Here is a 27460-nt window from a genome sequence, read left to right on the forward strand (position 1 = left end):
CCCTCGCCACAGCCGGTCTTTGCGGCAACATCGGACTCCCCAGATGATGGAAGCGACACGAATCATTATATACTCAGAGAACCAAAAAACTTTAACATCGCGATTTAGACCTGGCTCTACGGTTGGTCAAGAGCTCAGTAATTTGGATCTCGTGCCGTTCCGTTCAGTGGTTACAGCAAAAAACACCGCGGTCAGATCGGCAGTTGTATGTAACGGTACCACGAATATAATACATTCGACGAAATAACTCTTCTCACATCAAAATATAAGATAACTATCTGCGCCCTGGGGCTTTGCTCGCGGGGGAATTTTGGAATAAAAAGTGTTATTACAGGTTATATTCTACCGGTGTACCGAATTTCGTACCAATCCGTCCATTAGCTTTTGCGTGAAAGAGTAACAAACATACACACACATATACATCCTCACAAACTTTCGCATTCATAAAATTAGTAGGATACAATTTCATTAAAGTAACAGTTATACAAACAATAACAAAAATATTTATTGGTTGATGTAAGCGAACTCCTGAATTTATGGAAATTAGATATTATCCACTTGAAAAAGTTTTGTGGAGTAAAACTTTTATAAGTCTCTACTGATCAACATTGCCAATGTTTTTGTTCAGAAGTTTGCATTTTTTCTTTGGCAGAGCCGCTCCTCAATTAATTGCCTTGCTATTGACTTTGAATTTCGAAACTTCTTCAAAAACATTGGATCTCGTGCTAACTAACTTAAGATTGTTTTTTAGTTTTCGGTTATATAAATAAAAGAAATTGACAAAAATGCGATGGTGGTGCTAATGCGCTATGTATGCACCCTAAGCCTCCGTCACTACACGTGTAAGGAGTATTTTTTTCAATGACGACAAAAATGCATTTATTATACAATTGCGTCTAACAACATTTACATAAATTTATATCATATCAATGTGAAATTTTTAGCAAAGTATTAACAGACGTCAATATTATGACAAAATAGATAAGTAATTTTAGTACACATAAATAATATAAAAATTCCACTAATATTTCAAATGTCTATTGTGTTGATTTTAAATAAATATTCAGTGTGAAATCAAATGACCACATTTCAAGACGATACTTGAAGTACGCGATCATTTATAACTTTGATAATAATGAATCTGTTACTATTTTTATCGATATTTATATCAGTGCTAGTAATAAATATTAGAAATGTAATATCGAAAATTATACCAGAAGTTGATTCCAGAATATATTTTGGTGAAGATGTCCGATTTGGGGAGCACAAGTATTTGGTTAACTTAGACATTGATAAAGGTGAAGACGACATATACACGTATACCGGTAATTATTTCTGTAGTGGATCTATCATTGGCGAGAATTATATTGTAACTGCTGCCCATTGTGCTTGTTACCCACGAATAACATTTAAAGCTAAGAGTTACTCTAATACAATAATAGGTTATGGAAATACAACATATTCACATCCTAAATTCCACGAATGCGGATCTGTAAACATCGTCTTTGATTATGCAGCTGTAGATGTAGGTTTATTTAAAACTGAAAACAAGATAATATTCAATCAATTAGTTCAACCCATCCCAATGAGCATGTCTGAAGTGAAATTAGGTGATGTTGTAACGATAGCAGGGTACGGTCGGACAGAGACGGAAGATTTTCCTAAAACCCCGAAACAGGCTGCACGCACAGTAAAAAAATGTGATGTACCGCAAAATTTATTTTGCACATATGGAATCGTGCGAACTGGGCCCGGTGATTCTGGAGGACCAGTGATACATAAAGGGCAACTCATCGGAATCACATCGTGTGGAGATTGTGAACGAGGCAAGAATCATCATACTTGCATTTCATATTACGCTAAAATTCAAGTGCTGCTGGAATTCATGAAAACGTTAAATATTCCGTTGATAACTAGTGAATAAAATTGTATTAAATCTATTAAAAATCTAATTATTTTGCCCCCCACTCTCAGTTCTTTCCCACTTCCATTTGAGCAGCGACTCTAGCTAGGTACCGTAAAAAATTCACCTATATATCTATATATCTCCACTAAATATCACTTAGTGTTATTTGCGACTTCGTGCGCGTAAAAATTCAGAGTTGGAGATTCAGGGTGAACAGTGACGTTTTAGGAACAACTCGTAATAGGCAAAGATCCAACTATATCGCCGTTTTATGCTGATGAAATTAATTTACAATGATTGACACGATCTTTTTACTTCACGATTAACTTACTTGCCCAATGAACCACACCTGTGTAAGCCCTTCTGGCATGATAAAAACCTATACAATGTCATGCCAGTAGGGCTTACCATTTATATATATATATATATATATATATATATATATATATATATATATATAAGCTTTTTTCTCAGTAATATAACAATATAAGTACACAAAAAGTACGAGGTCAAAAGGAAAACAGAAGCTTATTGTAATTGTGATCCAGAGCTGATGAAAGAAAAATTAATATATGATTTAATTATACCATATTACTTGAAATCAAATATTGTTTCTTTTCTCATAAAAGTTACGCCAATAAATTAATTACACAGATAAGCAGAAATTATAAATTTCAGATATAGTATCCCATCTTTGTCCTTTACGAGGTAGACAGAGCCAGGAGTTGAAAAATTCAAAGGCCACGTTTAGCTGTATGGCAGTTTTATTGGTGGAAAGGTCGCTAGCTCATCGCTTACGATACGAGTCTAAAGCTTTTTCCCTTGGTTGACTTTTGTAATCTCTATTATCAATACATATGTATAATAAAACAGTAAAAAAATATATATTTACTTAAAAACAAAATTAGGCAATAGAGTCATAGTAATAGAGTAAGATTTTTTTTTAAATCTGTCTGTTTGTCTGTATGTCTGTTTGTACACGCTAATCTCTGTAACTAGGTACTGTACGGATTCGAATGAAACTTTTTTGTTATATATAGGGTATAAATAATTTTGAAAACTGGAACACCAAATGGAGAACCATGATGGTCCAGCTAAACTATAGGAAATAAAGAAATGACGCCTTAACAAAAGTTGTTCAGCCTGATGAGCATTTTCTGTTGAAGTATAAAAATCGAAGATCGCTAATTATAGGCGGCACTAAATGCTAATAAAATAAACTTTACAAAAAACACTAGATGGCGATATGTGTATTTTAAAAGCGCTATGGATAATTTATTTCAATTATCCCAATTCAATTTTAATACGAAGAAAAATCTGTTCCCGAGGGCATTTAAGCGGGCGAAGCCGCGGGCAAATAGCTAATTGTTTAATAAATAAATCATGATTTTCCGGGTGCCTTTCAAAACCCAGGGTAGCGGAATTTGGATTTTGATGCTGTTAATCTACTTTTCGCTTTCTTCTTACTTTTTCTATTCCATTTTGTCCATATACTATTCTATACTATTATATTCATCTAATTTTACGAAACGACGATACCTCATCATTGTTTAAAATTTCATCTAGATTTAAATCATAAATCTCCATGGAAATCTATTCTATTACTATTGACTGGTGCCAAAATATGTCCAACATGTTTCCCTTTTCGTCCTGTCGACGAGTAAAGCTCTCCAGTGAGCGAAGAGCAGGTTTGCATTTCACATCTCACCATCGAATCAATTCGAAGTGAGTCGCGTGGTTGTCGTTGCGTCACAATGGCGCAGTGTGATTGGTTCGCTGCGTCTCACTTCGTATCGATTCTATGGTGAGAAGCAGATCTCTCAGATCTCTTCAGATCTTTTTTCAAAATGTTTTCTTCATTTCTAAGTTTCCCTATAAAATGCGAAGTATATTTCTAATATTTTATGACATTCACAAAACGTAACAGAATTTACATAAATTATAACAATGCGACATTTTTAACCAAGTATTTATTAACCAACGTCATTAACAAATATGATAAGAAATTTTATTAGATGTAAATACCATAGATTCCTTTAATATTCTATATTGCATATAAATAGTCCGTATTTGTCACACGAAAACATTTTAAAACTATACCTTGAAGTTATTACACGGAATATTTTAATTGGTGACTATGATCATGTTACAATTTTTATCGTTTTTGATACTAGTGTCAATAAATATTGTCGATGTAACAGCGAAAAGTGTACCAGAAGTTGATTCCAGAGTATATTCAGGTGAAGATGTTCGACCAGGGGAGCATAGGTATTTGGTCCTTTTAGAAATCACATACTCGTTTAACACCATGACCAGATGCAGCGGATCCATCATTAGTGAGCAATGGATTGCTACAGCAGCTCATTGCAGTTGTAAACCACAACTTACTTTTAAAGCCATGAGTTTTTACCCTAATACAATAATAGGTTATGGTAATATCCAATTTACACATCCAAATTTCAAGTCATGTTATACAACAACTATCGAATTCCACGAGGCAGCTGTCGATGTAGGCTTACTTAATACGCATAACCGGATAATATTCAATCAGTTTGTTCAACCGATCCAAATGAGTGCGTCTGGAGTTAATTTGGGTGATGTGATAACGATAGCAGGATATGGTCACACAGAGACAGAAATTTTGCCGAATACCCCGAGACAGGCCGCAGTGACAGTACAAGACTGTAATGTGAAGGAAAATTTGTTGTGTTCGTATGGACCGAAGCGAACTGCACCTGGCGATTCTGGAGGACCAGTGACTCATAATGGAAAACTCGTTGGAATAACATCGTCTGGAATTTGTAATTCCAATATATGTATATCTTATTATGCTAAAATTGAAGTACTACTGGAGTTTATAAAAATGCTGAATCCTAAGATGTTAATGAGTGAATAAAAATAATTGTGGATCTATTTTTTTGTTAAGCATGTGCAAATTAGATAGTTACGCATAATGCCATAATGAATCACTACAATATTTACATATTATGTATATGCTACTATACTTAAATATATGTATTAATTAAACAACCGCCTATCAAATACGAAGGCATTTTTTTTGTTTACTAGCAAAACCAATGAAAAGAAAAAAAACACTGAGAAAGTATATTAATACTTTCTCAGTGTTTTTTTTATCAACAATCGTTAAGTTCGGTCTCTACGAGATGAAATTTTCAAGTAGTTAAATCAGTAAGATTCCACTCGGTTGCTCCGCCGGAACAAAGAGGTTATCCGATAACTGTGACTCCTGAATAAAAAAGTAAGTGTAAAGATTATCAATTAAAATGGAAATGGAATAGGAGCCGCGGCATCGGGCGCACCTCGCAGACTACGCGGTCATACGATATTCAATTTATTTTCCCACTCAAAATGTAATTGAATCCTGAATTTAAATCACTCCTTAAGCGGCTTCCAAATTGAAAGAGATTTTATATGCGACATAAATTATAATTTTCTCATATCCTGGTCAGTAATGTGAAGGTTTTAACATGATTTTCCCAGTTTCTTCCCTAGCCGTTAAGCGTCGAAGCCCGAGGTACCTACTCTTTCGTGATTTGAACAGATAACTCATATCCGGGTACCAACAACTATATCATTATACAAATAACTATCAAAGAACGTATGTATACATATATATAAGCTTTAACAGCTGAGAGACAACAACCCAAAGAGGATTGACGACAGACAAGCAAAATTCTTAGATTTATTTTTAAGCATAGTATTCGAGGTCTCAGGAAGCAGGAACAGCTTGGTTTATTATCAAGTCAAAATGTGTGTGTTTTCATACAAAATAATTTCAATAAAACCCTAAGCGTGACTTCGCTCTAGTATAATTGACTAAAATAAAACATTTTAATTTAGAAATGAATATTATATCGAAATATTACGAGAATATTACGAGCATGGAAATATTACGAGACGCCTGAATAGAAATAACAGCAAATTAACTTGAAAGTATTCAGTGAATAAAACGCCTTACGAATATCGTAAGCAGCTATTTGTGTATGCGGTGGTGGTATAATGGTTAAGAGCGGTGGTGGTGTGGTGCGAATGGTTAAGACGCCTGCCTATGGATCGAAAGGTCCCAGGTTGGAATCCTACTCGTGCCACATGAGTTTGTATACCAATCTGACTCATGTATAGTAGTTTTCATAGACCACCACTTGCTTCCGGTGAAGGAAAACATCGTGAGGAAACCTGCACACTGGTTGATTATTAACTTGTGTGTGAAATGGAGAAGGCAATGGCATTCCATTCCTAATGCCAAGAAAGTTGTAATGTATGTTTAATTCCACGTAATGACCACGACCCTCAGCCATGAGGAATACGACTATGAAGAGATTCGTCTATGAATAAATAGATATTATTTTCAGAATTACGTTCACAAAATATCACCTTTCTCTTTCATTTGAAAGTATTCCCGGTTTCTTCCCAGCCGTTGAGCGTCGGAGCCCAGTTTCCGCTTACATACTTATTCGTCTCCACTTCGAATGGTCGTAGTTGTCAAACCACATTTACAAAATATCACCAACTGAACAGAGTTATTTTTGGTGGTTCTTCTCGGCGGTATAATTACCGCCTTACCATATACCTATTACTTATATACCTTTCCACATATACATTAATACCTTTCCGCAATATCTTTATTTTACCTTTTTAGGCTGAGGAGGGCGACGTTTTAGACATTGACGATATATAAAGGAATAGAATCACAAATGAAAATACAGTTCTAAAAATATTATGATATTTTTATTTTTATAATTATGACTTTTGGCAGTGAGAATGAACATGTAAGTGACGTTCCAATCAACATTTATACTATTTTAGCATGTGCTTTTTATTTTTTAAATTCTGAATATAGTTTTATAGTAGCAGGTTGCAGAAATATGCGTGACTTAAACATCGACCATAGGTACATTACCTTTGGCATTTCGGATACAATACGGTACATACCTTGTTTTAAGGTATGAAACAAGCAAATAACTAAATGTTTCATAACTTCTTCCACATGAACTCCCTTCTGTAAAGTTCGTCATACCGGCGCCGGCTGCGGAGGCCGCGGGAACACTCCTGGTTTGAAGGCTCTGGAGCATGTGTAAGCCCAGGGGAGCTATCACCTCGTACAAATATATTCGCACTGCAGATAGACTCGTAACTTACATACGATATCATAATTTATTGTAACACTAGCTTTTGCTCGCGGCTTCGCCCGCATGAGTTATCCTGCGAAAGCGGAACACAAACTTTCACACCCGTTATAGTCAATAGGGGGTTGATTTAAGAAAAAAATATACGTTGTACTTGTGTAAACTTGCACGGGGAACCTTTAACTATATGTATACGAAATTTCAACAAAATCAGGCCAGCGGTGAAAGCGTAACAAACAGAAATATAAACAGACGGATCGTACCTAAATAAAGTACTCCGCGTCTGCCTATTTGTAATTTTTCTTCTCTTAAATCTGCGCAGTTTTGATGTATTTTCACTTTTATTTAGACAATTTATTCTCTGAAAGATTTATAGACCTCATGCGCAGCTGGGTATTTTCTCGTACTAGCATGTTAACTTTTCTTGTATTGATATAACTCAGAATCAATATTGTGAGTTATATTTTTATACCAACTGTTGCCCGTTGCAAAAGTGCCTTATTTTTGTCAGACTCACACCAAAAATCACCTCAGTCGAATGCTACGTTTTGACGTGAAAGAAAGACCACAGAGAAGTACAAACAAACCAATTTTCACGTTTATAATATTAGTATGATAATAATCTTATGATATTTTATTATAGCCAATATTTATTTATGCATACGCACAAAGGTTAGTAGGTAATAAAAAAATGCTCTTAAAATGCTAATTTCTAAAGTTGCACTGCAATGAACAATAACGCCAGATTACGGCTCAAGCTAAACAAACGGGATATTTCAACATGAATCGTTGAAGTTCCATACCCTTACACTAATAAACCGCAAATCGGCTTACCCGGCGTCCTAGCTGAGCTACAAATACGACAAAGCAGCACAAGCAGCACAATATCCTATTTTATAAATACGGTGTGTATGTTGCCGTTCATACATTTATAGCGCCACATCGCGTCGAGTAGACTTCCGAAGTGAAGCCAGGACGACGGGATAGCCTGCAAACAACCTTCCATACCACGGCACGTAACTCCAGTCCAGCAGTCAGTAAAAAGATTTCAAGGAGGACGCACGTCTTTCGTCCCCGCTGAAAAACTTCGTAACTTCAAAACTCAGCTAAGATAATATCATGAAAATTACTGTGTTCATTTCATAGACTTCTATTCGAATAATGTTTAGTGTAAACAATGACAGTTAAATAAAACATAAATAAGTGTTGTGGTGAGAGGTAACAGTGGATGTTTTGGAGGTCAGATTTTCTCCCTCTGAGGAGCTACCCTACTTTCAAGTTAACAGGTAAGTTGTACACTGCGTAGAATAAGGTTCGTAACTCACTCACTCACTCATCTTCACGTGTTTCCAGTTGTATTCGGGGCTACGACGCTGCGAAGCGTAAAAATAAACCTTAAAAATTTGAAAATTTGGCGATGATTTTACAACGCCTTTTTTATGATTTTACAAGGCGTTATAAAATTCCCTGTGTGCCTTAGTCGCCTCATATGACGTCTACGAAAGGATATGGAGTGTTTATGACGAATGAATATGGAGTCTTATTCTAGGGCGGGACCAAACGTCACACAAAGTAAGCCCAAGTAAGGTTCGTAACTCGTAGACTACATAAACTTATCGTAGACTATCTCAAAGTTATATAAATTTTCTTTTCCAATAGGAAAAGTCGAAAAATATTTTTAAAATTGTAAATAAAAAATCTAGTTTCTGTAAAAAAAAACTAAGTGTTATCCATGGCATAAATTATTCAGTGAAATCTTAAAAACATAAGAAGTAGATAAATAAAAATATATATATATTAAATTTAGAAAAAAACTAACCTCTTATATCCAAATACCGATTCTAGGGCATTTTATGAAAACAAACCTGAATAAAATAACCACTGTGTGCGTCTGGTTTGATAAATTATTCAGCCTCTCGGCAGTATTTGTGTTCTGTTTGACGTGTTATAAATAATGTTACCTATTTTATCCTCTGACATAGTCATCTTATTTTCGACATACAATTTGGCACCGATTCCGTTATGGTTCTACAACCTATCTGTGTTTAACACTAAAATCAAATCGAGTGGCGATTTGATTTTAGTTAAAACTTCTTCGTTTGTGGAATAACTCCAAATGGATAAACCGATATTAATCAATTTTTGTTTGTTGAGAGACGTGCGTGTGTTACGACGTAAATGTTTTTTCCTTTATGAATATCTAGTCTTGTATACTCATTTTCTACTTCACGTGTAAATAGTACGTAACTTGATTTGGTCATATCTAAGCTATATACAATATTTTGCCGCGATTTATTAATTTAACAAAGGGTTGTTTATTTTTGTTAATATTATACCAAAAATCACTAAATACTTGTTCGAAAGCCAATAAGTTTCTTTCTTGGTAATTTTGGCAATATGGTAGCATATTGCCAAAATTACTAAGAAAGTGAAGCTGCGGAGGACAGCTAATTTAAAAACCAAGTTTATCATCAATAGACATTTTCCTTACACTTCTAAACTAGAGATGAATCCTGCATAGATACACGCCGGCAATTTGTCTTCGAAGAACATGCAGCCAATCACAGGCAGGCAGGGACTATTTGATCTCCGATCATTCACTGCACAATGCACAACGAGGCAGCCAGCTCCTTTGTCAAATTCTCTTGAATAAATTCCGCACTGGAATGCAGTTCCAAAAATCAAATGAATTTTATGAAAAATGTGTACCGGATAATTCCGTTTCAATCTGTTTTTAGAATAGTAAATTGCCAAATTGTTTTTCGCATGAAATCCTTAACGGATACTCCGGACTTTGATTGCATAATCGGGCCAAAAATTTTAGGCTAACAACAAAGCGTACATGTTCATCTTTTACAAAACTTTTTTTAATTTCCTAATTTATGTCCCGAATATCACCCTTATTTAAAAAAATATTTTATTACTCCCCACACCTGTGTTTGGGTCATAGGAATACACCATCTTACCAAATTTCACCTTATTTAATCCAATAGATTCGGTGCAAATTGGCTGTGACAGACAGACGGACAGACAGACGCACGAGTGATCCTATATGAATCCTGTTTTTTGTACAGACACTATACAAAATATAAACAAACGAAAACGTAAGATATATAGATATAGCCTAGTTTATTGTCACAATAATACGAAAGTTTCTCCTCGGTGTCCATTATCAGATCTTATATATCATAAAGGTCTCTCTCTAACTAGGGTTGCCAGCCGTCACAATGTATCAGCCCTGACCATTACTCACGCGCTTAGTAGTACAGTCAGCATATCAAACTATTCTTCAATGCAAATTCGCCTTTATCACCATCTCATAGAGTTTTTGCAGGGTATACAATTGACTGTACAACCGGTTGATTGTACAAACATCACTTGGTTCTTAAGTTCGGGCAGTAGAGTCATAAATGAGAGCGGCCGAGCCGAGGCCGCCGTGGTAGCGGCCGCCGTGCCGGGGCTGTGGAGCGAGAGTAGCACATGGTCCCGGCACAAATGCGGTTGGCGTTGGCATCGTGTGGTTTTAGTGGGTTCAAGTCCCACACACCTGTCCGGCTTCCCGTGGCCGGATGGACGGGACGAGGGTCTTTCCACACGTTAAAAAAAAAACTAGAGTCATAAATAGTACGTGTAACATTTTTGTTGTCTATATTACAATAAGCAGATGTTTATTGCTTAAACCTATATGAAAATAGTTTCATTTTTTTACGAAAGAAAATTATTTTCTGTCGACGACCATTTGTAATTTGGAAAAAGAAAAATAACCCGAAATAATTTGTTTTACCGAAAGTAATTCCTGTTTCTGTCAACCCTACTGACACTTGACAGCAGATTAAGTGCGTTTAAGCATGAAGTACCTTGCTGACTAGTGTATTGGGTCGTATTGTAATCGATGAACGATACCGATACCTGACTGCGTCGGCGATCATCTCTCTGATTCGACTTTCATTTATCACGGTGAAAATCCGGCAGTAATTAAGATAAAACAAAATTATTTAAAAAATAATTAACAAAATATTATTTATTTTGTTAAAAAATTAACAAATAAACTCACAATTAGGGCGTAGGTATATGCTCACCTGGCAAATCGATATTCCATATGAATCGAAAATCGATTATTCCATGTTTTATTTATTTCTGATCTATTTACAACGTAACACAATGCCTAGCTGAAATACCTACATAGGTAAATAAATGTATGTACCTTAGCTGCGCCCCGGGGCTCCCGGTGAATTTCGGTATAAAAAGTGCCCTATGTATAAGTTATATTCCACCCTTGTACCAAATTTCATGACAATCGGTTCAGTAGATGTTGCGTGAAAGAGTAACAAACAAATTTTCGCATTTATAAGTAGGATTAACTTTGTCCCTCTGTTATTCTAGACTTCTCTATACTCATGTCGAACTTCTTTGGAATTGTCGCATAAGTATATAAAGTTAACCTTATATCTGAACTATGCAATGCGCTTACTTGTTTATGTAAATCTGTAAACAGCACCACGATTATTCTACCATTTTTCACTCGGAATGTCGCGTGACGTGAGTGCCCTATGGTAATTACATCAAGTATTGTGTCGTGGAGTGACGCCACACGAACTTAATTAAAACAAAATAGCCAGAGAAAAAAAAGATTATGATTACATAATGTGACATTCCACGGGAAAAGGTATCTTATGCACGGGTTTTTGTAGGTGTTTTTATTTTATTTATTTATTTATTCAAACTTTATTTATTAATATTGTCCATGAGCGGACATACTCGTAACTTATTTATGTTTGAATAACTAGTTACTTATAACTTTTATTATTCTATAAATGGTGCAAAAAAAAAAATGGTTGCCTGTAAAGTCGGTTTTACGGGCGAAGATTTTACGTGACAACGTCTTTTTACGCGCGCGGCAGACCGATCATAGTTGAGTGGGAGAGAGACGCAAGGCATTCGGCGGGCCTCTCTCTCGTTCGGTGACTCATCGTAACGTTACCGGGCGTTACACTTTTTCATAAGTGACTCCCAGCCGCAACCTAATTTAAGACGTTGTCACGTCAAAACAGTTCATACTACTATTAATATTATAAAATCGAAAGTTTGTATGTTCAGGTTCAAACGGATGGGCCTTTTTTTAATGAAATTTGTTTTTGTCCTTTTTATATTTAGTATTCTCGCAGGATTTGGTCAAAAGTCTGATTGACAACGGCACTTTATAAAGTAGATAGCGCTGCCGGGCATAAAATCAAACGTAAGGTTTTGAAATAATTACAACGCGGGCTTCAGTTAATCTATCAATTTATCTATCTATTATCAGGCATATTCGTTATTTTTGTTTCTCTCATTAGACAGATATCGAGCGGCTGCCAATCAAACACCAATACTCAACTTATCGATTTGTCCACAATCGCCACTCAATGCTCCAATGTTACCTTGTTACACAGGTGGCAATCTTTTTGTTGCAATAGATTATTGTTACATTTTTATTATTATTGTAATAAAATAATAAATTGTAATTGTAAATTTTTTTATTCATAAGACAAAATACATTGCATTCGAATATACATCATAACTAAAATAGGTTATAATCAAAAGTTAGTTATATAAATTTATGAGTCAAATTCAAAAGTCGTCATCACTATAACAAGCACTTCTCCAGCAATAATGACCGTAAATGGCAGTAATGACAGTATTTTTCATTTATTTATTTATTCTACTCATGTTATGAATAACAAAGTTTATTTTTTCAAATTAACATACGAAAAAAAAATAGTAGAACACGTATGAACTAACTTACAGCAGCGGAAATCCAAGACTCAGCTAGTTACAAATATTATTTACCAATATATAATGTGAACTAAACTTAGTTTACATTATATATTGAATGGCTAATTATAATCTATTTATGCATAACATCTAGTTGTTTGTAAATAAACGTTTCCTTCATTAATTCTAAATAAATAAATAAATAATAATTTAAGAAGAAAAATTAATAACGAACTAAAAGGTTTGTTTCACGCAATGTCTTCTATTGTAATAATTAAAATATAATTGTCTGATGTGAATCGAGTATATAGACTGTTTATATTCATTTAATTAAAATGCATAATAAAATTAAATATTGTTAAATGGTACACATTTAACAATATTTAATTTTATTATCTTTGTGATTAATAACTTAATAGTGTGTGGCAATTACGAATTTAATGGGCAATCCGCTATCAAAAGCTGAACCTTCCATATTGATTGGCGCGGCTTCCAGTAATTAATTGCGGTTTTGTTCAGGTATGTTAAAGAGATTATTATTTCGTAAACCAAAAATATGCATCGGAATCAAAATTTATTGAAATCATCACATTTATTAGACAAACATAAAAGTTTAAAATATCCAAATTTTTACATCCATTCGAAACAACCACTACAAATTTGGAAACATTTTCGATTTATTTGAAGAACGATTTATATTGGTTTCGTTTGAATGGACTGACTGATTTTTTTATCGTTAAAACGTTTCAAAACTTACAGTCTGTCAAGAAAGGGAAGAAAATAAATGAGGGCGCTATCTCCTTTCGGTTTGTCATTATATTTGGTGCAATAGCAAACAAATGTAGCTCGTTAAAATCCCTTTTAAACTTCACTTTCTTAACATACTCTAATATGTCGCTCTGTTTTTCATTTTCTTGATGACACTAATCATAAGTCTCGGTGTCGTAGATTGTAAGATGTATAACCAACTTAACGAACGTTCTTTCACTTGAAGGAACGTAATAACAATCTTCGGCTCTCAACCGGTTTCAAAAATTCTTTCCACAGAAGCTATATTTTTTCTAACGGACATGGGATACTTTTTATCATGATATTCCCACGCGAGCGAAGCCAAATTGTTTTACAAATAAGAGTAGCTGAGAAGCACAAAATGTATAGTATATAAAAATATAAATTTTTGAAGCTAAAGCACATAAGATTCACAAAAGCTTTACATTCTATTTACGAGACTGTACCTATAAACAGCGGCGTGGTTAAGCAGTTTATATTAAAACTTAATGGACTAGATTGTGACCCAATAACCTAAATCCATGATAGACTGTATCACTTTAGCCCTACTGTTATATCGATCCAAGACAGAAATACCTTTGGCTTTGTCACGTTTCGTAATTGTGCAGACGGCTAGTCAACAAACTCCACAAATACACCTATGAAACGGTAATAGCGAAAAATTTGGTTTCCATCCAATTTGAGCAGTTCATGTTTCACAATTTGAGAGTTCGTCGGCAAATGCTGAGTTTCTTGGGTACTTGCACGGCACAAATTGCAACATTTATATGTAGGTACTTACTTAGCATTTATTTTGAAATGGTAAGATAAAATGTTGTCAGTTTATTTGTTATATACCTATTAGTTATGTATACTTTTATTTTACGTCTTTAATCTGCGAATTAAAGTTTTTCTATTATATGTGATGTTTTTACTGAGACGAAATAACAGCAATCATGAAATCTTAGTCGAATCATCATTTGAAGGTTTTTTTATAAACTGAAGTTTAGGGCATCACAGGGTATCCTCAAATAAAAGAGATAGAATCCATGTGGTGTTAAAATTATATGTAAACTGTCATAAGTTAATCTGTTTTGTTGATGTATATATACCTTTGAACTCATGAAAGTTGTACGGTTTTCTGCACATTATTAACATTACGCATTTAAGCCCTGCTTAACCAGAACCCAACGAAGATCCTTTATGAAAGCATCACATAACTAATGTTATGTGGTTAAGTAAAGCGGATATACATGTTAATAACTTGAGTGAAACTAAGAGAATTTATTGGGTTAAATAACAAACACGAACTTAGAAACGTCTATCTGTGTGTAATACAGCAGGATATCGTATACCTATTAGATACTTTGACAACTAAGAATGTAGAAGACCGAGGAACGAAGTGGTGCCGATGCTCAATGGCTGAAGAAGACACTGGGAAAATTATCAGATTTGATTGTGGTACTTGTACCTATTCGAAAATAGTTTTTTTAAATAATTCGCTTGTGTAACAACTATAAAATTATATGTTGACATCTAGTTGTCTCATGCTTGTGTTTCCCGCCATAAAATTGGTTCACTCTAAACGATATGTAATGTTATACGACTCTTTAGTCGTATAATATTACATTATACGACTCTTTAGTCGTATAATATTACATTATACGACTCTTTAATTGTATAATATTACATATTATTATCTTTTACTCTTTAGTAAGAACCTTTTATAGCTGATACATTTTCAACATTTTCCAAAAGGGCAGGAAGGCGGCCACGTAAAATCGTTGCCAAATTCAATGTCATGTGCTAAGTAAAGTATTTTTTTTGTGGACTCGCGGATACAGATTAGTATGAAAAATTTGACATAAGAAAAATTTGGGTAAAGTAAAGAAAGTATGCTAAAATATAAGTAAATATATCCCTCACATTTGTTCTTGTACGTGCAACAAACAAGAAACAAATTGCGTCGACTCGCACGCTATCCATCATTTAGGCACAAAAGAAACCCTGATTTATTTATACAGATTGTGAGAATAATACACCCCTGAGTTATTAATCGAGGATTTTCTGTGACTTTCTTTAAGAAATGACCGTTTTTTTGACGTTGGCAATTGCTAGATTTAAATTAGTACATTGAAATTACTATTAGTGATAATACCGAATAGTGCATTGTAGAGGAAGAACTGATCGGGTTAATTAAAAGTGTATCTCTAGGCAATAAAAACGTAGTGTTTTAAAAAGTATGTCTACGGAAATACTGTATCTCTAGGGAATAATTCTACACATACCTGCCTACCTATTCCAACCATTCCTCACTACTGAAAAAGAAATTAAGTTATTTAGATTGGAAATTGAAATAAAATAAACCACTGTGTGAAGTGCAAAATTGCGCAAAGTAGGTACTTAGTTCTTAAATGGACAACGCCTAGGATATGGAGATAGATGGAAGGGTGAAGAGCGACATAGGTTACTTTTGTAACGGGCGGAGCCGCGGGCAGCAACTAATCTTTTTATAGACAGACATAGGTAGTTATGTTATATACCAAATTATCTCTTCTTAATAAAACTTTATTTTATTCACTGTATAAATATTTCAAATAAAGGAAATTTAGTTCATGGCTGTCTCTACCGTCATAGTCAAAGATAAAGACTTTATCTTTGACTATGACATACACAGCCAACGACAAAAGCGTTCTCAAAAACAAGATAAAGCGTGAATCTATTCAGCTTGAGCTAGACTGATGTCTGTCGATAAAGTTGCAAAGACTGATATCTTCACCGGGTGAGAGACATGCGAGGAATAATAAAATGTTACGATGTACCCTGAAGAAATGAGGCCCTTTATGGTGCTCCTGGATGGTTTATGTCGGCAATCGAAGACTCAAGCGGAATTTCAAGGGCCGTATTACATGACCTTTCGAATTAAGTTTGACCCAAACATGAAATTAAATCATGTCAGGTCTACGGAGTAATGGATTCTTGTAATAGAACACCTTCTACGCAAATTTTATACTTCAGAAACCTTCGAATTATTTTTTTCGTAAATATTCACAACTATTTGGATTCCGTAACAGATTTTCAGTTGAAACAGTTTACCAGCCTGAACTATTTTTGCAATCGTCAAAATAAAAATATAACGTTATTATTTTTAAAAATATAACGTTATATATGTCTTTTTTATAATTCTACGCAGAACAAGGCAAAGTACGCCTTTTTATCTCAACGATATCGGCGCATAGGTTAAAGTTAACTTCAAAAGTGGCTAGCGCAACCCACTCTTGAAAATCTTCAATCCAATAATGTAACCTCCAGTGACTGTAAGTTTGGTACAAACTTTTATTGCAATTTCCTCACTCGTTTGACTGTTTCAACTTTTCACATACGACTTAAACTTTTTCTTTTGTACGTTCTACATTTGGCTACAACTTTTGTAAATAAAACAAATCAGAAAGTCGAAAACTTAAGAGAAAGAGCCGTATATTTTTATGTATTTTATTTTATGTCCTATTTATTTTATTTTTATTGTTAAAATTGAAAACCGTCCAGCATTTGACTATATCATGCTCTTAGCGTTAAGTCCATCTATTGGACTATTGTATGCAATATAGTACAAATAAATGTTCGCGGAACAACCTGTGAATTCTGAATAAATAAAATTTTAAAATATCCAAATCGTAATTTTCAAGAATACATAAAAACACAATACAAAAAACAATGTCGCTTCCTGCTCTCTGTCCGTCCCAATGTCTGCTTAGATCTAAACATAGATAGTAAACGCCACAAATTTTGATGCGCGTTTCTTTAATAAATACAGTGATTCAAAAGGCATGGTTTTTGGAGTATAATTTATTATGGTTTTACCCGACTGAATCTGTACGGGACTAGTTGTTATAATATAACTGAAGTAAAGAGGAATATTAATTGGAGGACATTGTTTTTCCTATCAAGTGTACATTTCATTATCTGTGATATCGGAGTAATCCAACCAGATTGGATATTTAATAACATGTACTTCATGTTCATGAATAAAAGTAAGGCATGGAAGGAAAACATGCCTCTGGCCACTTTTTGAAAGTCTTTCGTTTTGACAAAAAGAAGAAATATTTATTTTAATCTTTATTTTTAAAAGTTCAGACATTTTGGCACTCCACGACCGCGTATTTGGTTTTATTTGGACGGTAACTACGCTCGTAGATTTTTAAATATCGTGTGAAAATTCGTTCGTTTGTTTTTGAGTCGAACGGGTGCGGGGTATAATTATTTTCTTTTTTTTTATTTATACAAATCGATTTCACTGTTTATATTCCAACTTTACATATATAATAGTAAAATGATTTCCCCGTAGTTACATTGTAGCCAATAGTCGCGAGACTAAAAGCCACGTAAATTGTCATGAGATACTTTTTTTATACAAAATAAAATTCTAATAATAATTTGAAAACAGTTCTAAATTACTTTAATTAATTAAGAACTAAACTTGTTGTCTCTCACGTAAATCAATAAGATTGATCAATAAAGCGGCAAAGTATAGATGATTATTTAAATATTTTTATATATTTTAGTAAATTAAAAATACACTAGATCAGTAAGAGAACTGACGCGAAAACTTAATACATATAAATTGACATTACAATCCAGCGTAATAGCCCTCTCCACCTGTTCGGGCTATAAAAACTCTATCAGGGGTTTATGATACGGAACCTTGCTATTGTCAGGCGTATTAAGTTGCGGCGAAGGAGATATTAAAAGATACGATACGATGGATATAAACTTGGTTAACCGAAATAAAATCTCGTATATTTAATAGCGCACGTATGAAAAGTGTGGGTGAAAATAAACCATTTTTATTTTTTGTCACTAAAATTAGTATTGAGATTGCCGTATATAAAACTACGTATCTATGAAAAAAAGGGGTAATTTTTTATCATTAGTAAGCATATACATATAAGAAATGTAAATAGGTTTAAATTTTGTATATCACAGCACTTAATATTGAATTAAGCGTCTTCATTCTAAATTAACACAATATTTGAAACTCCAGTTTGTGGGTAATAAATTAAGAATAAATTTAACTTTGTGTTCTCATTTTATTCTCTAATTCTCTTGGTCTTATTGAGTTGATATAATATCAATTAAATGTAGCAACTTCAATATTAACGTAATAAATGAATTAAGTATGTTTAGCGACAAAACATCAAGTAATTCCTCACAGTATTGAAACTTACTCAACTGCTCAAGTTTGGTGAAATTATAATGCTAACACAGCGTCAGAACGTTGCGCTATTGAAGTTTGTATTGAGTTACCTAACTGTTCATGATCCTGAGGGCATTTATCTTCGACGTTCGTCATACCAGATCCGACGTCCGAGAAAAAAAACGAACTGAAGAAGCGGCCTATAATTATATTAGTTGTTTGTTTGTACCTAAAGTTTTTGTTGCACAACGAAAACGCATACAAAGAAAGGCAGTATATAAAAGACACGCGTCAAAGGCGGACTTATTATATTATTAATATAACATTTGTGTATAAAAGTTGTTTACAAAAAATGTTGTAGAACAAAAAAAACACAGTTATATATATCCGATAATAATTCGGCTGACATTACAAATCCTTCTCACATGTTTACGTAGCTTAATTGTTAAGAAATGTGCAATTACAAGTTACAATTAAGAAATGTGCACACAAATTCTCCCACGGAAGCATCGCCTGGAACCAGCAAAACATAAAATAGTGAATGTTCGTATCGTCAAAAAACATATTTTCCTCAACATATTAGTGTCCAAGTCGACGCTGGCATCCTGAATATGTAACAGGATTCCCAGTGCATAATACAGGAGCTTCTTGCTGCAGACTTGGCGACACGACCGTGGAAAACCCGTATAATTTTATGATTTTATTCCATTTTACTCTGTAAAAAAATAAGAAATTATTAATCTCTGATTATATTTGTGTGTACACGCAAGTTTTGTTGCCATAAAATTAAAAAATGGCAAAACGGAAAAATTATTGGACAAGCGCTCCTGTGGGTGATTGTTTATTTTTGAAAGATTTTTTCCGATCATTAAATAAGTATTATATTCGGTCGTGATTCATATTAAAATTGATACATATGAAAACATGAAAAAATCATGTTACACATATTTTTACACACTGGAAGTATAAAAATGTGTGATATGATTTTTTTCCGTTTTCAAAAGTTTATTATTTATACAAAAGATGTAATGTTAAATTCCTAAAAGCCCCTTAACATACAGTAAAACGTAAGCACTCGAATTTGGCAGTCTCAGCGCAGTCGTGAGCATACAGAACCCTAAATATTAACCGGAGACATAAAACACAAGATACGCCGACAAAACGTGCTAATGTCTTACGCTTGTTTTGCAAAATAAGTCTATTACAGATTTATGTAATAAATAAATATTTGAAACATTTTTTATATACAAGATTAGAAATTTGATTTAAATCAGATATTTCACTAGAATTGGCCTTCATAGTCAAGAAGTTCCTATCGTGTAAAAAACATTTTTTGTTTGAAAACATTTTAAACAAAAAATTACACAACGTCAGTAGACTTGTTCGCAAATACATTTATTTTTCCAAATCTTAACATCATATTAGAATGCACTTTGCAACATGGATTTAGTATTCACATACACTTTGCAATATAGTCATTACTGTGATTCTGAATAAATTATAGGTACGGGTGATATCTACATGTCTTTTTTCTTAATTGCCGAAGAGATTTGGTTTAGTGCGCTATTTTGCACACTCTATATTTTGCTTCAGTTTATATCTTACGAGGTTGAAAGCAAATACCTTATTCAGCATTTATGCCGGGATTATTCTGAATAAAGCATTGTTTAGGCTGCTATCAACATGACACAGTATTGTGTAAAATCCACTCTGAAATAATCGCATTTTTACGCCATCTTGCAAAGTCAATTGGTAAGGCATTAGGATCACGACGATACCTAATGGTTTATTGAAATTTAATGATTTCTCCTAAGTCGAAGGAAAACATTATGAAGTTTTTACCAACACTATAAGTGATATCAATAACGAACAGAGATGAGTGAAAGAAAAAGTGGGAGGCAAATAAGATCCCTTTCGCAACAGTAAAAATTAAATTAAGAAAACTTTTTTTTGTTTAACATTATATAACATTGGGCCTTTTATAGAGATGGAGAATTAGTTCTTGTCACAGGGCAGACAGAGCCTAGCCAGTAAACGCCTAACCTGAATACCAAATTTTGGTGTACTTGTACAAACGGTCTAAACTACATAAAGATCTCACTGATGAATGGGCCATTTATTAGGATGAAAATTTTATAGGACATAAAATATCTGAAATCCACTTTTTCAATATAGCTTATGAACATCAGTTTTCATAGAAACAAAATACTAGAAAAAAATAGTATTAATTTAAGTATAATCCTTTATGATCGTTGCCCGAAAGATTTGATAGCATTAGGTTCTTGTCAATGCTTATGTACATACCGGGTTTTTTATCTCTATTTATATGCCCTCTACAGAAATAGCACATCTTTCAATCTATCAGTTGTAAGTTCCTCTAGGTACATCGATTAACGAGGGTTATCGAAACGTTGAATTAGATTTATGGCCCATCCATTTTGAATCAAATATACACTTGATAAATTAACTGTAGAATTAGTGAACCGGACAGTCGGGACAGATAAAAGTAACTCATCATTTACTTCAATTATGTATAGCATACTAAGTTTAATAAAGAATTTTGAATTTGAATAACGTGACCCATTTATTTTTATCTCCCAACAGAGAAAAAACCTCAACCTTGTCTTGTCTGTCTACGGACTAACCTGTAATAAAAACGAGACACAATTGAGTCTCGACGTGAAACAATGGGCCTGACAAAGGTCACGGCTCGGCCTGAGAGCTCTTAGACAAATTTGTTTGTATCCCTCTCTGTTTCTAAAACACGAAAACAAGCTGTTTCGATGCAATCAACTTAAACTACATCAGAATGTTAAGTTCATAGATATTTTTTGTCGACTTTTGAATAAGGAATTTCAGTTTCTATGAAAGTCTGTGATGTAAATATCACACACACACTTTCATGGAAATTTACTAAATTTAAATGATTTTTAAATGCCATTTAGAATTTAAAGGTTTTAGATTTACTACTTAACTATAGTAAATCTAAAAACTTTAAATTCTAGATGTTATTGATAATGTACTGTTTGTTTACTGTACATTTTATAAAATCTTCACGTATTCGAAACACATAGTAGTACTAAACCAATATAAGTGCTACGCCGTAGCACTCGCGTAGCAGTCGTAGCAAGCAGCTACGAAAATGTTTTTAATGAGGTAAACTTATCGATTTCTTGCGTATTATAAAAAGAAAGTATCGTATCTGTCTGTCTGTATGAAAAACTACCATAGGTTTAGTTGTAGGTAGAATATATAGTAATAAATTATGCATCCACCTAAACCGTACTTTTGTACGGTTTAGGTGGATGCATAATTTATTATGGTTTCACGCCAAGCGGAACCGGGACGGGCCGCTAGTAAAATTATAAAACTTTGAATAAATTTTCCTTCCTGTTTGTTCTAAAAATTTACGAATTCATTGAAATTAAGGAAAACTGTAAAAAATTTTAAGTATCATTTTGATTGATATATTTTAACCTTAAGAATTTTGTTTTAGTATTGTATTTTCAATTTTGTATGGCCAGTAACAAACCATTTTAAATTAGGTAATATAAAATGTAACTAACTGTGTTTAACCTAATGTTTAGTAGAGCAGAAAGCTTGCTCTTTACCAAATGAGTCAAGGAAGCTCAGGTAACGCAGCTTTTACGAGAAATGGGTCGAGTGCATGCAGACAGACCTAACACATACGTAACAACGTCACTCATTAGACTAAATACACCTGCATTTAACTAAAAAAACATTATTTAGTATCAAAAGTGTTGGAAATTATGTGTTTAAAGTAAACAATACATATGCAATTTATCTTTTACATTGAAACATATATTTTTTATTTAAAAATTAATTTGTAATTATAGAAGGTTAAAATCAGGCGAGACACAAACTCTCAGCGAAGATATTGGATACTCTGTGGTGAAATCACCAGGTTGTCAAAATCCCGTTTTTTAAAAGTTGTTCTATTTCTAAATTTTCTTAATCAATAAAAGATTAGTTTTATATATACTAGGTATAAACTTTTGTACAGAACATTAAATGTGAAGGCAATTATAAGAACACATATTGTGTGATTTCAAAGATGTTTAATAAAACTGTCAATTAGGCAAATGTGTATTTACACATTCACATTGTCGCCCATTTACAAACACACACCACATAGACACACTGAATCCAAATATCCTCCTTCTTTGCGTGTCGATAGCAAATCTACGACGCTATTTTTAATGATTGATTTAAATAATATTTTGGTGTCGTGGATCGTATTTGAAAACTTCGAACTTACATGCTTCCCTATTCTAATTGTTCAGTTTTCTGTAGTAGTAGTAATTTTTTTAGTTTGAATTTAATTGAATAATTAACTTGATGCATACGAACGATGAAAGATTCCTGCTCGTTCTTGACGATCCTAGAAGTAAACCCAAACTTGGATTGGGATGGATATAGTAACAAAATATACATAACATATTGAAAAAAAATGTTCTACAGTTTGCGCTTCCATACTAATAAAACCGAAAGTTTGTCTGTTTCGATCCAGTTTACCGTCAAGTTTGCGCGTGGTGGCGTCTGATAAACTTGATGGTGTATAGCAGCTTACATGACAAGTCAATTTGATGCTAAAATTGAATTTTTATTCTGCTGACTTAAATGTTAAAACGTCATGTAAACTTCAAGATATATGAAGCGTTATTTACCTTAATTTTGGTATAGACGTAGTCAAAATATATGAGTTAGCCGACTATGGTTTAAAAAGAAAAATGTAATATTTTTCAATATATTTTTTATTCAACCTCGTTAGAATTAGCCCCGGGCGGAAGACTCGTGCGATTATAAATAACTTTTTATACGAAAATATTCCAACACATGCATCTCTTTGATCCCTGCTTTTATCTCGATTGGATGAGTTATTTCATTCTATTACATTTACGGGTCGAGATTGGCCATTACACGATTGATATCTGGCAGGTCGGCAGCTCTCAATTACTATTAGTGGACGTCCTTTACTGCATGCATTTAAAATATTGAGCAAAATTTATAGAATAGACATTTGCATGAAGGTATCAAAAGATTGATATTTAACAGCTTGGTAGCTTGTAATTACCGTTATTGGATGTCCGCTTTTACTGTTTGCACTGATCACATTGAGAAATATTTATAGAACAGGCATTTACAGTATCTATTGCCGCTTTTTAGTGGGTGTCAGTCAGTTTAGTGAGTTTCAAATTTCACAATTAATGCAAGGTTGGAGACAATATTTTATGTAGAATCGTTACTAGTTTCAGGATAAATATCCACATATATAAAATAAAAAAAGAAAAGATAATGAACGTTATTATATATCGTCTGTTAGGTAAACTAAACGTAGTGAACTAGAAAATTGCTCACAGAGATACCTAAGCCTACACGGGAGGCTTAGGTATGGCAGGAGTGTTACCAATATGACATTTAATCATAATTTCAAGTTTTGTATACTGTATTTTTTCTTGTGTATCTAGCTTTATGGGTAATACAGGTTTTGTATTGTAAGTTTTTAAATAAATAAAATTCATTCATTCATTAGGAAGTCCTTAAGTTTCGTTACCATTTTCTGTGAATGATTGTCTGCTCCTTACACAGCTGTAAGAACTCAATGACTGTGTGATAAACGAAAGTGCATTGGTAATCTAGTTCAATGTTCCATTAGGGTAGATTGCCTCAATGCCTTTGTTCCAGCAAATATTGCAATCAACTTACCTCCTTAATTACGTTTTAATTACTGTGTAAATTACTCATAAGCATTTGTTTACAATAGATTTATAGTACATACGAGTATATATCACTTGCTTCCGGTGAAAGAAAATATCGTGAGGAAACCTGCCCACTTGTTGATAGTTTAAGTTCACTAGTGTGTATGAGTATACTTGCCACTAGACTATTGCCACTAGACTATCACGTAGTAGTGAAAGTCATGTCAGATGTCTTTAGGCGACTTGAATAAAATCTGACACCAGTGTTAGCAATTAACATATTCAAAGAGAATAAGGATATAGTATACAGCCTTTTTCAAAGGAAGTTTTCGAGGAGTCTTTATACTTGGAAGTGCGGTTAATCTTTTTCGAGTTTCCATTAAATTTACATCATGAAAGTCAAAACGTATTGTGAAAATCTTGGTTCTAATGTCATATCTGTATAATTCACAATGCATACCAAAATGAATGCGCTGCTACTACTAAATATAATTAATTATTTTTCTCTTTCTTCTCTCTGAATATGTAATGTAGGGTCATTGCAAAACGCTTCAAAACACTGTTTTGCTCTCAAAATGAAACTAGTATAAAGATACTCCAAAATAATTGTCGAAATTGCACTCCTTTGAATTGGAACTGCAAACGTATCTATATTGGCAACAGAGTGCAATAAAAACGGATCATATAACCCGGCGTCCAAGCTCCGCTAGAGATTGCTACACGAGGCGATACGATACTGCACGTGCAATGAAAGACTGTAACAAAAACATAGACCATACACGTAAACACCTGGGGGCTTACCATCATCTCTTAATGCGATCCAGTTCAGGACCTAAACTGATCTGCATCGCTAATTCGTACCATCAAGTTGACATAACGATCCATTATAGGTAGTCACCAAAACAATATGCCGTTTCGATTTCATTCACGCGATTCATTTTAGGTTCCTAAACTGAACTGCATTTGAATCATTGTGTAATAGTTGATGGTAGGCGCCCGGTAATCTGGCTGTGATGGCAGCTTCTGATAAGGCCATCGAAGTAGCGCGGTTCTGGCAAGAATATATTTATCCAACAGAGCGTTTGTAGATTTACCATCAACACACAAAGAAGAATATATGCATGCGGTCAATATGAACGCGTCGCGTTGCCTTGTAGCATTTGTAGCTGGGCTAGGACGCCCGGTATGAAGTACGCCAATTTAAGTCTGAACTTTCGCAACTAAGTTCATCCGCTTCGCAACCGGGTCACTGTCTAATTTGGGAGCCGGTCTTATAAATGCATTTTCTAATATACTTATATGATAGCTACAGCTGAGTGTTATTAATTAATACACTTTGCCTATTTTATATATTGGATAGAGGATATAATAATTGTTTATTAAGTGACTACAATTTTATTTATTCGGATAACCAAGATATATTAAACACAGAAACTACATAAACGGCGTTGGTCCCGATCTACAGTAGGTCCACTCCGTCATCTCTATAGGGCTACTAAGGGAAACACAGCCTTAATTAGCAGCTGATAGGCGGCCTAAACACTGTGACCACTTTTTTCCAGAATTCATATCATCATCCGCAGTCCTCCGTGACCCACAGCTGGGCATAGCTCCTCCTTTCATCTCTGTCCTGGGCCATCCCCATCCAGTTGTTGCCAGCAATTTCCTTTTCATCATCGACCCATCTAGCTGCCGAATGTCCTACGCTCCGTTTTCCAGTTCATTGGTACCACTCAGTTACAGCTTTACTCCACCTTCCATCATTCCTCCTAGCCAGGTGCCCAGAATTCATAAACAAACAATTTATTGTTATTATGTTTTTTCCTAAATGTTTGAAAACTAGTATAAAATGATGCGCTAGACAGGAACGCTCTTAAAATACTTGTTAGGTCTGTTTATTTTGAAACTTATTCCGATTGATCAGAATTTAAACACACTTTTAAATGAAATACTAAAGCGAATATTGAATTTTGAATGCCGACGTTTTAAGCGTTGAATTCCTGGAAGTAGATCAAACAAATGAATTTCCTACAGTTCGCTGTATGTCTGTCTGTATCAGCATAATTACGAACCATTCAGGCCCGAAATTGTTCCGCAGGTCAAAGGGAAGCGAATAAAAATATTTTTATCTGTTTTTATGGAACGCGCCCGGCGAGTCTGGGTGTATATCTATTTACTTTATTACGATACATTTATTAACGTTTTTATGTTTGTAAGCTTTAGAAATTTATTTAAGCTAGAAGAATAAGTACAAAAATATATTTAACAAATTCGTAGATTTTCAATTTGTGTAGTTCTCGCGTGTAGACCAGGGGAAATGGAACCTAGGACCTAGATCCTGGACCTGGAGACACATACTTCTATAAAATAAGTAAATAATTAAGATTTAATATTACGTGCTACTAAACAAATTATAATAGAGGTATATTTACTTTACAGCGCAATTTCTATGCAAAGCAAATCATTACATCCATTCTCGAATAGTAACAATGATTTCATTGGCTTTAGTACCTCTTTAGTCGGACAAATAATTCCCAAGCACAGAGTAACGACTTCAGTGAGATCTGCCGATTCCCTCGAGGAAGATTAAACTTTTTCCTCCCCAATGCATAATTTACGATCGAGACCTGATTTCCATTTTGCTTGCCGTATTAACTCACTTTGTTTCTATGTTGACTTCAGGCATAAAGGAATGTCAGGTGAAGTAAGAAAATATTAGTAAAACATGTAGTGAAACATAGCGTTCGTAATTTTTAAAGCGTTCTTAATTACTCGTGGAAAAACATAGCATTATTGTCTTTAGAATAGTAAAATACAGATATAGAGAATAGAGAACCCTGGACTCCGATGTCGAAGGGTGATAAATTTACTAATTTCGACAACAAAGTGATGAAAAATACTTAATTTATGCTACAAGCAATGTTACAATAATTATGCAAAAAATATGAGCTCGATATCAAGTAATTCGCTAATA

General features: G+C 33.9%; 2 protein-coding genes across 2 annotated transcripts in view; both read left to right on the forward strand.

The window, feature by feature from the left end:
• The first annotated feature begins 1068 nt into the window (after window positions 1-1068).
• On the forward strand, window positions 1069-4954 carry LOC128678486 (ovochymase-like). Its single transcript, XM_064436597.1, has 2 exons — window positions 1069-1918; window positions 4035-4954. Exons 1-2 carry the CDS (start codon window positions 1136-1138, stop codon window positions 4800-4802), a joined length of 1551 nt encoding a protein of 516 aa, XP_064292667.1. The 5' UTR covers window positions 1069-1135; the 3' UTR covers window positions 4803-4954.
• A 3145-nt stretch (window positions 4955-8099) lies between these two features.
• LOC128678290 (uncharacterized) overlaps window positions 8100-27460 on the forward strand; it is a 59264-nt gene continuing 39903 nt past the window's right edge. The window contains exon 1 of the mRNA XM_053759728.2: window positions 8100-8339. The gene's annotated coding sequence lies outside the window, so the exon portion shown is untranslated. The remainder of the gene's footprint in view (window positions 8340-27460) is intronic.

Source organism: Plodia interpunctella, chromosome 19 (assembly GCF_027563975.2).
Source record: "Plodia interpunctella isolate USDA-ARS_2022_Savannah chromosome 19, ilPloInte3.2, whole genome shotgun sequence".
NCBI classification, from domain to species: domain Eukaryota; kingdom Metazoa; phylum Arthropoda; class Insecta; order Lepidoptera; family Pyralidae; genus Plodia; species Plodia interpunctella.